The sequence below is a fragment of the Lissotriton helveticus genome, chromosome 5_1 (genome assembly GCF_964261635.1).
Source record: "Lissotriton helveticus chromosome 5_1, aLisHel1.1, whole genome shotgun sequence".
In the NCBI taxonomy this organism is placed as follows: domain Eukaryota; kingdom Metazoa; phylum Chordata; class Amphibia; order Caudata; family Salamandridae; genus Lissotriton; species Lissotriton helveticus.
Window position 1 is genome coordinate 1,972,533,208 of NC_136065.1, and position 15,751 is coordinate 1,972,548,958.

At 47.1% G+C, this 15,751-nt stretch overlaps 1 protein-coding gene across 1 annotated transcript in view; it reads left to right on the forward strand.

Annotated features, from left to right (window-relative positions):
• The window catches only part of LOC144753921 (melanoregulin-like), a 144,808-nt gene that overhangs the window by 43,996 nt on the left and 85,061 nt on the right, over window positions 1-15,751 (forward strand). The window contains exon 2 of the mRNA XM_078641449.1: window positions 12,192-12,351. Within this exon, the coding sequence (XP_078497575.1) occupies window positions 12,192-12,351 (160 nt within the window). The remainder of the gene's footprint in view (window positions 1-12,191; window positions 12,352-15,751) is intronic.

A 15,751-nucleotide genomic window follows, 5' to 3' on the forward strand; every position in this document is an offset into this window, starting at 1 on the left:
GAAAGGTGACCTCAGATTGATTCAGAAACCTTGGGGAAATAATATGGACGGAGGATGGACTTTGTTGGTTACAACAGCAGATGTTGAGCTGTGTGACAGAATATTGCGTGCGAAGATTAAAAAAGGCAAGATGATGCTGGCATACATAGGCTCCTATTATTCCTGATCTCAGACTGAAGACGTTGTCCCATAAGACAGCCCTCCCGGAGGAGGAGAGTGCTTCAGTGCCAGTGGGCGAAGTGGCATCCTTTGGATATCCAGTGCAGCTGAGAGTGGATTGTTCGGGGGAGGAAGAAATATTTATTCAGCCAGGAAGGCACAGCAAAGGGTTTTGCAAATAACGTAGCAACAGATTAAATCGGGTGATGGTTCTATAGAAAGATTTCATAAATATTGGGGTTGCTGTCTCTGGGTTGGGAATCTGGTTGGAGTTCTAGAAACTCTTCCCAAGTAGGGGAAACAGTAGGTTGTTGGTTTCTTTGATGAATAGTCCTGGGCTTCCCTTGGCCTACCCTATCCCCTTCCCATTGATGCCTACTTAGACAGAAAGAGTTTACTCTTTCTTTTTGCCTCGGCATTACTTAACGTTTACTATACACAATTGATAGCTGTATATGGTGGCGTCTTTGGGGAGTCACTGGGCACTCTAAATAAACACTGTGGTAAGTGTTTATTTATTTGCTCCACTTACACTTAAGTAACAGAACATGCACTTACAAAGAAATGACTCTATCCATAGTGATTTTATTCCCAATATGTCATCTTTATTTATTTTATTTATTTACAAAGTTTTATATAGTGCTAGCTTGACCCGTAGGTATCGAGCGCTTTACATACACACAGGAGAGAAAAAGAATTGTACTACATAGTAGGACCTAAGGAAGACAAGCGTTTACAATGCAACGGTCTCGCCTTCGGAAAAGTTAGAGCTATTGGCATTGTAAATGATAAACTTTTTATTTATGTGTTGGTTTTGAAAACAGATAAATAAATGGCATTGTCATTTACAATCCCAATAGCTTAATCTCTCGCAAATACGAGACCTATTGCATTTGCACCACACCCACACACAGAGACACACACACACACACAGAGCCACACACACACACACACACAGAGCCACACACACTCACAGAGCCACACACACACACAAAGCCACACACACACACACATACAGAGAGAGAGACACACACACACACACAAAGCCACACACAGAGGCACACACACAGAGCCACACACACAGCAAAGCTACAATATTTCCAGCTAAGGCACCACACAAGGCCCTACCTTTGCTGCACGTACAGTTCCCAATACGTAGGCGAGACACCTACATTATGATGAGAGACGCAGCTGGCAGGTCCAAACATAAATCCCCGGCTTCACATGCAACAATTCGTAATAGCTAATAAATTCACAGCAGGTGCTAAGGGAAGAGGGCTCCGACCCCCTGGAAGGCAGGCTAGAGGAGTCGGCCCGTCTCGTAGTAAGATGCACCTGCGAATATTTGTACTGAGTGTTGGCCAACTGGGAAACACGTTCAAAGACACATCATAAGGGAAAAAACATGTTTATAAACAGAAATTCACCAGAACAATAAAAAAACGTAGGAAGCGCCGAGGCACAACAGTTGGCCTTTTCAATCACGTGCCTGGTGAACCTGTCCCTAACTACCAAGAATGTAGGATAAACAAGCCTGGGCCGAAATCACCATAGAGACCCGCGCTTACTGTGGACAGCCATTGCTCAATCATGGTGGAACCGCATTTCTATCTCCCTGCAAAAGCTACGTTGCCTAAAAGGTAAACAAGGATGGTTCCTCCGTGGGCGGCTCTGGGTTAGATTACAACGATATAAGATTCTAACGGTGTCTGTTGCCTTACGCCAATATTTACTACTAACGATTGCATTTTTTCTCTCTTTGCGTATGTAGTCCAAAAAATCTTAATCGAAATAGGACCAGTAGTTAACTATAATTACCAAGTGGAAGAAACAAGTGCTCAATTTGCCGAGCTATCCTAGCAGACCCCATGCTTCCCTTTACATATATGATAATTTATCGGTTGAGAAATCATCATATATGGAAAGGGAAACATGGGGTGAACCCAACCCCTCCACACCCCTTCCCGGATTTGAGAAATTAAAGGAAAACACATTGCTCTTTGTGGAAAGGTACACACACCTTGGCTTCTTATCTACAACAAATATGTTTTTCAATAATATGTGAATACCTTGGCGAAAAAAAGGTGTTGCACTATGGGAATACGTTTCACACCTTGAATTAAACCCAAAAAAAGCAACAGAAAAAATGGGTCGATGGTAAGAGGTGTCGATTCTGTTGAATCACACATATTACTGTTATCCCGCACCGGACACTGGCAACACCAACCTGTCTCCCCGACGAAGGACCTCGAAAATCCTCCCAAAATATTTTTTTATCAGCACTTTTTGGGTATTTTGGTATTTGTTTTTTATTTAGTTTTCAGGTTACAAATAAGTCTGGATTTTTCTGCACCCTCCTCTCTGATAAAATGACAGCTTTCGACCAGCCCAAATGCCTTAAAAAATACAACAAATTCATTTAGGAACGAATTTATTAAAGTCGGTGAGAAATAAACCTAATAACCATTAAAAAAAGACAAGTGAAGTTTGGCCGTTTCTGTCCGCGCCGATGTGCAGTGCCCGTATACACGGCGCGTGCTTTGTGCTATAAATCGCTGTGCAGGTTTGTATGTTGATCCGAGGTAATTTAAGGGGAATATTCGGAAATGAGTGAAAAAGTTCGTTGATGAACACGAGAAGCAGAGACTGAAGCCCCTCGGGGCCGTAAACACGTGTCTGGGGGAGAGGGGAGAGGAGTTATCGGCCGCAGAACCCGTTGGTTCTCCACTAAAATGAAACATACAGTTTTATATTTAAATACAATAAAATACTCAGTTTTTGCGGGAATTACAAGGTCACACGCTGGCTGGATTCTCCTGCCGTTTGAAACGGGCGGACCGAGGAGTGAGGCGGTATTCCGTCTTGGTATAAAATTAAAACGGAGAGCTTTTTGTCATCAGAAGTGTAGCACCACGATGCTCGTCACCAGACAGGCGCCGGAATGTCATTTGTTATACGACAGGTGGCGCCGACCTGTTTGCCATCAGACAGGTGCACGCGTACAGTCTTCGGGTACCTTTTTGCTTGTTGTTATCCGGAGATCTTGACTGTGTTTGTCAATAGAAAGAGGCACTCTTGCTCTTCATCATCATCAGTCAAATGGAGTGAGGGAGGGAGGGGGTGTCCAGCGGGTCGCTAATGGAGCTGGGGAACTCGGGAGACCGGCGAAATCTGTTTCCGTAAATGGGGTCAGAGCGGGGGGAAGGCTGGGGCAACCAGGCCCCGTTCTCCGATCACTCACCCGCTCCCGAGCTCCTTAATGTTCTCCGGATCGAGTCTCTCCCCGCGGGGCCCAACCCTTCTGCCCGCACGTTCAGGATGCCTCTGCAAGACCCAGTGGAGTACTGCAACTCCTGCCGCAGGCTCGACCGCGTCATCTCTCTCCAGTTTCCGGGCCAGCGCAGACTCCACATACGCGGTGGACCACCCAATGAACACCACTATGTTTCTCCGAGGTCAAGCAGAAATGGATCGGAGACACGCCCCGTCATTTTCAGACTGGGGGGCGAGTTTTTCTTTCTCTCCTCTTCCCATTGGCTGGAATATAAACAACGGGCGTGTTTTGACTTGTTGTTGTTTAGAATCCAGCCAATGGGAAGAGGAGAGAAAGAAGCGAAAAAACACATCCCTCAATCCGAAAAAGACGGGGCTTAAATTGACAAACAAACCTCTACTCCAATGGCTGGTCGCCGTTTTGGAAGCCAGCCGATGGAGAAAAGGGGCGGGTTTAAGCCCCACTACTAGAAACATAAAATCTCGCCAGCGAGACTGCGCAAGCGCAGCCTACGCTAGCCGAGACCTAAAAAAAGACATATGTAAAACATAATAATTAGGCAAACAGTGAAGGGGAGAGAGAAAAACACATTCAAGTAATCACCTATCCTTGATGGTCAAGTGAGAGGGGAGTCAGCTAGAATATAGAAGTCTAGGTTAGTTGACGTTGGTAGGTAAGGTATTTGTTGAGGAGATAGAGTTTCAGTTCCCTTTTGAAGCAGGAGAAGGAGGGGTTGCATCTGAGGTCTCTAGGGAGTCTGTACCACATCCTGGGTACATTACCAGAAAAGGATCGGCACTAAGTGGTTTTCCTTTTCAATTTCAAAGGGATGAGAAGGAGTGAGTTGGAGCATCTCAGAACTCTGGATTTTCCAGCTTTTACCAGTTTGCTGTTTAGGAAGTTGGGGGAAGGTGAGGGAAGGGTTTTGTGTGTGATGCAGGCAAGTCATCTTTAACTCATCACATAATGTGTGACGCCATTGGAAGTGCATTTGGTTGGCAAGTTAGGCTTTTTTTTATGGGGTGCCAATTTCATGGAGGGGCCCTTTTGGTTTTATTGTGTACCTATAACTACACTGTGTTTCCAAGAGAAAAAATAAATTGTGTGGCCAAAATGTAAATTATGCAAAACTATCTCTGACATGTTGTTTTCGTCTATTTGAGCTAGAAAACAATTTGTGGTGAAATATGCAACTTTTGTTATTTGTGTCGCAACGTATGTGCAAATATGGTGCATCCATGAATATGTGGTAAATGCTGCAGCCACAGAATCTATCTAATTACTCAATTTTAGCAGTTTTTTAAAACTTCTTTTTATTAGTTACAAAGAAACAGTGGTGGTGATCACATATACACATTACATCAGTTCTAAATACACCTGGTAAATCCCTTCGTCTCAGAACAGAAGTGGTTACAAGCAAATATAAAACACAGTATTTCAATGAGCAGGTGTTACTGCGTGTTGGTCGTCAGTCGGGGCGGTCTTCATTCCAGTTGGCCCATATACCATTCCATTTCCGGGGATAGCCTCTGGCCAAATATACTGTTTTTTCCTGAAGCATACACCAATTCATATCAGTTTTCCATGAGCCCAGGTTCGGATGTGTACCTACCCCCCATAGCCTGGCTATGTTCCGTTTAGCAATCGCAAAGCATTATGTGGCCCACAGCCTCCCATGAGTGGATAGGTTGTTTGGCTCCCAAATGTTTAAAATACATCTTTTTGCCTCTACTCTCAGTTCCACCTCCCACACCTCTTGCATACATCGGTGTATATGGCGCCAGTAGGTTTGGACCAGAGGACACTCCCACAGTATGTGGAAGAATGACCCTTCCGTCCCACACCCTCTCCTGCAGAGCCCGTCCTCACTGCGGCCCATCAACCTCAACCTAGTACCAGATATGTACACTCTATGAAGAATCTTGAGCTAGATCAGCCTCAGTCTGGCCGATATGGCCACTTCCTTTGGGGATGCTAGGGCGCTCCTCCACTCCTCCTCATCAATTTCCAACCCGTCCGCCTCCCACTTCCCTTTAAGTGACTGGAGTAGGTCAGGGGAATTATTAATAATCTTCTTATATGTAAGGCATATGGCGTGCTCAGGCAGGTGGCCATCAAGAAGCCTATCTTCCAGAGGGGAAGCAACAGGGGGTAAAGTTCCTTGGGGAATGTTGGATTGCAATGAGTGTCTGACTTGTAGGTATCTAAAATGTTCAGTGCGTGCAAGCTCATATGTGTGTTGTAATGATTCAAAGGAGACAACCCCTTTGGAGCCCCACAGGTCCCGGACATGGGAGATTCCAATGAGGTCCCAATTGTGGAATCCCTTAGTACGACTGAGGGTACCTAACTTTTCTGAAACCCCCAGCGGGGTAGCCATAGTCAAAGTGTTAGCCCATCCCAGTTTTCGCTGGTCCGCATGCCATAATTTAACCAATGGTTGGTGGGCCCTGTGAGAGGATACCTGCCAGGTCTAGAATATAATGCTGCCTCAAAAGTACCGCCCGGTAGAAGCTAACGATCCATTGCAAAACCCGGATCGGCGCCATCTGCACATGTGCCCAGATTAATGGCCGAGAGGTGGGCGGCCCAATAATACTTCCGAATGTCCGGGAGCGCTATGCCCCCGTCAAACCAGCCCAAGGTGAGTTTCGGAAGGGAGATGCATGGCATCCCCACCCATAAAAGCTCTCTTAGCATGGATTCAATAGACGCGAAATAGGATTGTGGAACCAAGTCGGGATGGTTCTGCAGGGCATATAAAAATCGTGGCAAAGCCATCATTTTAAAGAGCGATGCCCGCCCGAGGAGCGAGAGCGGCAATTTCCTCCACGAAGCAGAGTCCCGCCTGAAGCGCTGCAGTGGGGGCAGGAGATTATGGTCATATCTAGCGGTCTTATCTTTGGAAATAAAAATCCCCAGATATCGGAACCCATCCGTGGCGGTTGTAATAGGACAGTTCCGAGGGCCACTGGAGGGTCTCCATATAAGACATAAATCTCTGACTTGCCCCAATTAATACTGTATCCCGAGTTTCTTCCGAAGCTGGTAAAAATATCCATAGCTACCATAAGTGATCTACGAGGTCTCGAGAGGTAAAGGAGGATGTCGTCCGCGTATAACAAAATCCTGTCCTCCCACCCATCAGTCCAGCGGAGCCCTTTCAGGGAGAGGTCCTGTCGTATCCAGGCCGCTAGTGGTTCCAGGAATAAGGCGAACAAAAGGGGGGACAGGGGGCACCCTCTCCAGAGCAAAAACTTCTGAGAGCTTGTTGTTGACTGTCACCTGGGCCAAAGGCTCACCATAGAGGAGACAAACCCATCTCATGAACTCAGGGCCGAAGTCCAGCTTCTGGAGGACCGCCATCATATAAGGCCACTCCAGGGTGTCAAAAGCCATTGTGGCATCAAGCGATACCAATACTGCGTCTTCCCTAAGAGTGTGGCAGCGCCCTAGGACTCCATGTAAGCGGCGAAGATTAAGGGCAGTGTGGCGTCGGGGCGTCCGGATGGACCAGTGTCGGAAGGACTGGCCTCAGCCGGTTAGCCAGCACTTTGGCCAATATCTTCGGCTCCGCATTTAGCAGCGAAATAGGCCTATATGAAGCACATTAATCTCTTGGCTTGCCTTCTTTGGGGATGGCCACTATGGTGGCTATGCGCTGATCGCGTGGTAATTGGCCCCGATCCCTATTGTTATCGAACATTCGCTTCAAATGAGGGCTGAGAGTGTCGGCTTTGAGCTTAAAAAGCTCAATAGGCAGCCCGTTTGGGCCCAGAGCTTTTCTCGAACGAAGGTCACCGATAGCGCGACCCACCTCCTCGGAGGTGAGCGGCGCTTCAAGGGTATCACGTTCTTCCTCCGTCAAGGTCGGCAATCGGATGTCCGCCAGCAGGTCCATGGAGTCCTCCTCTTGCCTGTCTGACCCCTTACTATAGACCTTACCGTAATGTCGTTCGAACTCCCGGATAATATTGGCTGGTTCCATGACAGTGGCCCCCGTCTCAGTTCTAAGCTCCGTAACTACTTTTTGCATGTGCTGTTTCCTATCAAGCCAGGCTATAAGCTTGCCCGCCTTATCTCCCTGATCGTAGATCCTCCCTTCCTTGTCCCTGATGATATTTTTGGCGGCATCAGTGGCCAGCGCTCTATATTCTGCGCTCTTGAGCTGCAGCTGATGGGCCGCCCCCTGATCGTCCCGGGTCAGCGCCGCCGCTCCCAATACCTGAAGATCCTACTCAAGTTGGACCAATTGGGCTTCTCGCTCCTTGCGGCGGCCAGCGATCGCTGGGAGGGCTTCCCCTCGGATGACTGTTTTAAAGGCCACCCACAGCGTCACCGCACTGAGTCCACTGTACCGTCATTTTCAGCGAAATAACGGGTAATGGCCAGAGTCAGCGTCTTCCTCGTGTCTTCATTACGAAGGTACCATGCATTAATCGGTGCTATGCTACCTACCTTCTTTTCGCCTAGAGTGAGATGCACCAGCAATGGGGAGTGATCCGAAATGCCTCTCACCAAGTGCGTGGCTCCTTGCAAGGTAGTGCCCTGCTGCATGGGCGTAAGGATGTAGTCGATGCGGGAAAAGGAGCGATGAGGCCCTGAGAAAAAGGTGTATTGGGTGTCCTGTGGGTGTTTAAGTCGCCATAGGTCAGTGAGGCCGAATGTGTCAATGAAATCCGCTAGCCATGTGTGGCCCAATGGCAGCACCCTCGGGGGATGCCTATCCAGATTGCCAGAGGCCACCGCATTGAAATCACCCCCCACTACAAGGTACCCATCCAGAAGGGACAGAAGCAACTTCCCTAGATCTTGATATGATTGAGTCTGCAGCCCAGGCGGGACATAGGTGGAGACCAGGTTCACCCTCCGGCCCTCCCATTTAACTGAAATTGCAGCATAGCGGCCCATTGGATCTAATTCTGTGCGATACATTACCAACGAATTTTAGCAGTTTTTAATTTGTATTTGTTAACTTTAGTTCGAGTTCAATCGCTGTATCTTTAGCAATACAGTTGCATGTCCATCAAAATCTACAGAAAATCCTCTGGTGTCAAATTAACGTTAACCCATGTTTTTCTGACTAATTTTCCTTCTCTGGTGAGTATTGCAACTATTTTATATTTTATCAAGTTTGTCAATCATAACAATAGTCTTCTTTGGTAACTAGTTACTGATATTTGTGTGAACTCACTTAAACAGATTTTTTGCTTTTTTGACATACAGTAAAATGAGTCCCACTGATTGCTTAAAAGGAGGTCGTGGGCTAGTGATGTCTCCATAGGTAAAATGGCATTTAGCTCAATCTGGTGAATGTAGGACCACTGTATGCATTAAAAGCTTTGTTTAAAAAAATCTATATATTAATTGAGTTTTTAAATGTAAACATAAGCATCAAACACCATTACACGTGCGACCACAATTGCTCTGCTGGACAATTCAACCATAATTAACCAGCAGCGGCTCCTCCGTTAAGGGTGAGGAGCGTCGCCCCACTGCCAAGAGCCAGCAGATGCAAACATGACAAATAAAATAATAGAGAAACAATTTTATTATTTTATTTTTCATCATTGAGTGGGGGCGAGGCCCTCCTGACGACAGCAGCAAGCATGGAGGAGCAGTGGTGGGAACTGCAAGTGGGCATGTCGGTTTGGCTGGCTGTCTTAGCACGTCTAAACCCACATATGCACTTAGATTTCTCCAACTCAAGCTGTGTTGCACATCTGGGTGGAGAACAGCAGGCAGAGGCTCCCAGTCCCTGTGGGAGTGCAAAACCAGACCGCTCAGACCAATCCCGGGGCATCTCTCTTGCTGGGTAATAGTTTACCAGAATTAGAGCAGCGTTTGGATTGGCGTAGTGGAGACTGGGAGCCTGTGCACTGGCAGCAGAGGAGCATATGTGCACTAAGTTAACTTTTTTTTTTTATTGTCACCCGTGCTGCCCCACCACTTTTTGCTGACTGCAGCTGCCACTGCAATTAACCACAATAATTATTAGGTGTCAACACTAAATATCAACCCATTGCAGCGGGCCCGCGTCCTAAGGCCCGTTCTATGTACATTCAGGGTGGTCGTGTGCTCATGACGAGCTGAGCTGAGCTGAGCTCGTCATGACCACACCCGTTCCTTTAGAACGCTCGCACAGCAGGGGAATTTGCCCAGCATGCGAGCGTTCTAACGCTCATGACGAGCCGAGCTCGTCATGAGACTCGAAGGTGTTAAGGAGTGGTTGAGCTGGTTCCATTCCGAGGGGACTGAGAGAGTGTAGGGGTGGTGCACGCCCGCCAACCGTGATTTCTCCCAACTAGGAACACTGCAAACCACCTAACCACGTGTTGTAGCTGCGTCGCAGCATAATATAGGAACAGGTCCTGGAGTCCAAGCACACCCTCCAGCCACACGGGACCTTCAGGGTATCCAGTTTTACCCGGCTGCGCTTCTTAGCCCACACTAAGTGGGTTACAAGCTTTATGGCCAGTTGGTTTGGAACTGCTTCACTGCATCTGTTGAAATAATTCCTTATTAGCATCCCTAAAGGAAACATGTTACTAAATCTCCGGTGTGTAGGACACCTTCTGTGCCGTTGAACTGTAGATCCATCACAAGGACAATACATACAGGCCAGACAAAATACTAGGCCTGGGCGGTAAATTCCGTTCCGCTCGTGGAATTTGGGTAATTTCGCGTACCGTGGAGAACGCGGAATTGCCAAAAATTCCTCATCTTGAGCAGCAGTAGGCTTGCAGTCTTGGGGAACCTAACCACAGCTGTGCTCTCCCAAAGCATCTCAGTTCTGAGATGCAACTTCCATCCTAACCTTGAGTTGAAGGTTCCACAAAGCACTGCCAATGCACGTCAATTCTGCATTATAGCACCAATAACTGTTGCATCACAGAAACCATGATGTACACCTCAAACACTAGATCTTGCTCCTGGTCATAGAATCATTTCCAGTGCTAGTAGCATCATTACATTATCCTAGACAAGACAGAGTTGCATAATTTCTTCCGTTTGCCCAACCGACTCATTTGACTTCGTGGTAACGGTTTAGCGTGGTTATGACCGCGTTGTTATGGCTGTTTCCCATTAAAAAGAGTTCTTGCTGTTGGGAATATGTGGCCACATTCATCATATGGGCCTGGACTGCACTGAACAGATAGGGCTGTAGTTAAACATAGGCGCTTTGCCTATATTCATGAGGCCTTTTGTATGCATAGGGGTCCATTATTATGCATATTTGGCGATACAGTGCATATGAAACTACATTGAGCATGTAGAGCACGACATGATAGTTGTGCCTAACCAAATGATTTCCGTGTCTGGGTATATGAAAGTTACACCTGGGTGCTTGATTCTGTGCTTTGGCGTCTAGGGATGTTCCTATGTATCTGAGATTTTCTTTGACCTTTGACCCTATGATTGGGCAATTGAGTCTATACATCAGTGTTTGAGGCTATACCTAAGCTTTTGAAGTTATACCAGGGCATTTGAGGCAATACTGAAGAATGCAATTGTTGTGTTAGGCTTCTGAATCTGTTGTTTGACTCTCCCAACAGTGCCAGGGCATATGAGGGTGTTCCTAGGTGTTTGAGGCTGTGTTCCTCAAATGTTGCACAACAGAATCTGAGCTTGGTCTTTTGTGGCTGTATTTGGGCATTAGGTGTCCATGTGGGCTTATCACGTCTATACCTATGAATGTGATGGTTCCATGCTAATGCCTCTGGCATATCATGGAAGCAGTTTTGTTAAAATATGATTTGTAAATAAAACTCCCTTCGCATTAGTATCCTTTTTTGTTATTCTATTAATCTAACATTTACTTGATGGTTCAGCTTAATTGGTGCCACTTCTTGTGATGCCAGCAAGGTCGAAAGATGCTAGATGCTTTCACAGAATGTGATGCCAACAGGGACACCAATCTTATGATATTGTTGTCTTTGTTTAAGTATAGGAGGGTTTCAATGGCGTAAGAGCACTGTATTATACATTCCTGGGTGGATGTCATTGAAGACCAGATACGTAAAACATTAGTAGCTACGCCCTGAAGGCCTGGTGAATAGAATTTCAATTATTTGCTTCAACGCGAGCCAGTGAAGAGCCCTAAGGCCATGGCCGCATGATATTGCTCCTTGAAGTTGAGCCTTGTCCTGGAACTTCTCTTGCTTCAGGATCTGCTTCTGGAGTAGTTTGGCACATACAATGGTGCAGTAATACACAGAAGAGAGAATCAAATGGATCACTGGAAGGACCATTCTGGTGCTGCCAAATGCCAGGGTTGCCAACCACCAAGACTGCTTGCTCTTGACGCCACATCATTCGCCTTTCTTGCACCATACTACACTTTCTGTCTCTTAATATTACTCTTACTCTTGCAGGTTCTCTTTTATCACTGCTATCTCACTTTGTCACTGTTTTCCTATCTTTCTCTTACTCCTGCCTTCTCTGCTGCTCGCTTTCTCTCTCTTGCTCGAAGTCAAAGTCTGATAATGAAAATAAAAGGCGTTTTCTAAAAATTAGTGCTGGTGCCCATCACCTAGTCTCCAGCACAAATTAAGCACTGGTTGTTTGCAACCCAAGGGAAAAGCCCTCAAGTTGTACCATGTAATCTGATATCAATCTCTGCTGTCTTCTTCATGTAAGATCTGTGTAACCTGAAGAATAGATCTACCGCCTCAGACCATGACCTGTGCATCCTGGTGGCTGTGCTGTTAGAATCGTGATCCATCTAACCTAAGGTGTTCTTTTCTGTCCCTCACAGTGAGACTCTGCTGTACTTTGACCGGGAGATGAAGCGGAAGCGAGCAGAGGAGGCAAACCTCTGGAATGAGCCCCATGACCCCTCACACACCGAGCGGGATGATGACCGGGAGCTGTACAACCTGCTGCACCGGAGGGCTAAGACGCGCCGGGGCTCGGAGGTGAGAGTCACTCACGGGTATAGAGAGCGCACTGCGGGTATTGTGAACTGCAGGACTAGGAGTAAAGGTCAGTCTTCTCAGTGCACAGGGTGAACCTCGGCGCCCATGGCCATGCTCACTGGCTAGTGAGTTGAGCCCAGCCAATGGGCATCATAAAGGCCTGTTGGCACTGAAGGCTGCAACTGGGCACCTTTTTTTTAATCCCTGCCACGAAATTCTCTCTCAACCATTGACTTTGGCTGCCTCTGCATAGTTCTTCAAAGACGGGTCAAACCATGTGTAGAGTCAAAGAAGAAAACATCCCAGTTATTCAACCTACAGTAGCTAACTGCAGTAATGAGGTGCGCAGCCAGGATGAAGTTTCAGGTAGATTTATTGAGACCAGTTACATGTAGATAAGTAGTACAGATACAGCCCCACCAGGAGCAGTCTACCTGCTGCTCAGCCCATACTCAAACTGACACACTCAAGCATCCAGGCACCCAAACATTCCATTCAAGACTCTCACACCAATATTCCATGCATCACATTCACACTGGCTGAGCAGCTAAGGAGTAAGTAACCAGATACATACAACACAGGTTACTAAATCAGAGGGTCCTCCTCAAACCATTTGAATCTGAGAGTAAACCCCTTGTCTGTGGTGTGCCTCAGGGCTCGGCGTTGAGCCCACTGTTTTTCAATGTGTATCTTGCCCCATTGGCGAGGGTAGTGGAGTCCTGGGGGATAGAGTGATCTCTTACGCTGATGACACACAGCTAGTGTTTTCTTTTAGAGATCACTCTGACTCCAGTTTCTCCTGTTTCCGCCACTGTCTTGACGACATTTGCTCCTGGATGACCTCTAACCATCTTAGGCTCAACACCGATAAGACGGAGGTCTTATTTTTCAATCAAAAAACCACCATACCCTCCATTCGGTGGTAGCCGACCGTACTTAATCCTCCTCCCATCCCTGTCCAAACAGTGCGCAATTTGGGCTTCCAATTTGATGATGCCCTGTCTTGTAAAGCCCAAATAAACAAGGTTACGGCTGCCTGTTTTGGGAAATTGCGCATGATGAGAAAGATCTTCCCGTACCTTCCTGCGGATGCCCGCAGAACGGTCACCCACGCCCTAATAACATCACACTTGGACTATGCCAACAGTCTCTATGCCGGGGCCCCTCTGTATCAAATTGAACGTCTACAGATCGTTCAGAACGCGGCGGCGAGGCTGATTGGCAATATCCCATACCGTCAGTCGGTTGCATTCTATCGTAAAAAATTGCACTGGCTCCCTATCTCCAGGCGCATCCAGTTTAAGATGCTGACTCTTGCTTTTTGGGCCCTTAATGGGTCAGGCCCGTGATACTTGCGAAAGAGACTGGTACTCTCCCAATCGGTCAGATCTCTGCGGTCTAATAATCTACGTCTTCTCACAGTCCCTCGGTTCCGCCGCTCCAGAATGGGCAGTAGAGCTTTCACTGTCATGACGGCCAAACTATGGAACAACCTTCCTCTAGATCTTAGGTTCATTCCCTCTGAATCCCTTTTTCGTAGCCATTTGAAGACCTGGCTATTCTCTACCTCATAAGCGCCCTTTCCATTTTCAATCGGTAGTCTACAGCGCCGGGACACCCCCTTTGGAGGTAGCCGTGCGCTTTATAAGCTTCATAAAATAAATAAATAAATGCCTTCCCTTCTTCTACAAAACAAACATAGCAACCGCCAAGAAGAGGAAGGTTCAAACAAGGGGAACCACAAGTAATAGAAAATGGGAAAGTAGAGAAAATGCGAGAAGAAAGTGAACCCAAAGCTTGAAAGGATAATAGCAAGAAACCAAAGAAAATCAGGCATGAGAACAGAAGAAAATACAACAGAGGTATGCAAGAGAAAGTACACGAGAAAATGAAAGTACATTGAGAGACAATATACAGGAGATGCACAATAAGTACATGCCATAAAAATAAACAATGTAGAGGAGATGCATAGACAAATATACATAATATATATATCACCCACGCATCATCCTCCAATAATTTTTAAAGAAAACAGAAATGGGTGATGCACACCCGAATTGACTTTCCCCAACATACAGGTGAATAAATGGATCAGGTCAAGGGGAAAGTCAGTTCGGGTGTCCATCATGCTATGCACGCGTGTGTTCGTATCCCATCCTCATTGCCAAAAATCTGCAGTAACGAGGTCCGCAGCCAGGATGAAGTTTTAGGTAGATTTATTGAGACCAGTGAAATGTAGATAAGTAGTAGAGATACAGCACCACCAGGAGCAGTCTGCCTGCTGCTCAGCCCATACTCCAACTGACAAACTCAAGCATACAGGCACCCAAACATTCCATTCAAGACTCTCACACCAACATTCCATGCATCACATTCACACTGACTGAGCAGCTAGGGAGTAAGTAACCATATACATACAACACAGGTTACTACACGAGCCCATAATAATAAATAATCTGAACATTAGACTGCCCCCAGGATTCTTCACACAGTCCATAAGAAGAGTTCTGTGTTGACACTCTTACATTGGAAGCAGTTAAAATGATGTCTGGGCCTGGGCTGGGGTGAGGGACAGCCAGGACTGGCTCTTTACCTCCTGACCACCTGAGCTGCTCAGCCCTTTGTCTCTCTTGTCAGCCATCTCAGTCGCCCTCTTTGTGTAACCCCCACCTCTTGCCAGGATCAAAATGGTCACGTTGGATTGTATGGAATATTGAGATACTTTGTGAGTCAATGCCAGTATGGGCCACTCGTTTAAAGGGGCCACACAGTGAATGATGCCACCTAATGTCTCCAAACCCAGGCAGACATAATCAAACAAAGCAAAAAGTCTTGAATGGCTGTTATTGGTGATTTTTAGAGATTCAGGACTGCGCAAAGAAGTGCCTCTACACTCAATTAGTTAGAGTCCTTTATTCATCCACCTCCAGCCAGTGCTGTACACACCTTACCGGTCCGTCTGCGCCCGTCCGTGCCAGGCCGGGCCCAGGGGCTAGCCACGCCGGCCATTCTATTTCATATTCGGCTGACTCCCTCAGGGACCTACAACCCCCCAACCTTACACCTTCTCCTTCCACCATCAGACGCATCACAACTACCGGCATCATTTCGTCCGATCGGCGCCCCACCAGCCGGAGCACGCCCCCCGCCAAACCGACTGAGAGCGATACTACCATCCGGGTGTTATATCGGAACACCCGCTCCCTGGCAAAACACCACGCCGACATCTTTATCCTTCTATCCACCGAGAAACCGGACGTGCTCCTGCTCACCGAAACCTGGTTGACTGCGGATTCTCTCCCTGACAGTCTGGCGGCCCTCCCCCCAGACTACTACATCCTCCGGGCCGACCGGCCAGGTAACCGCTCTGGAGGAGGGGTAGCCGCCATCATATCTAAAC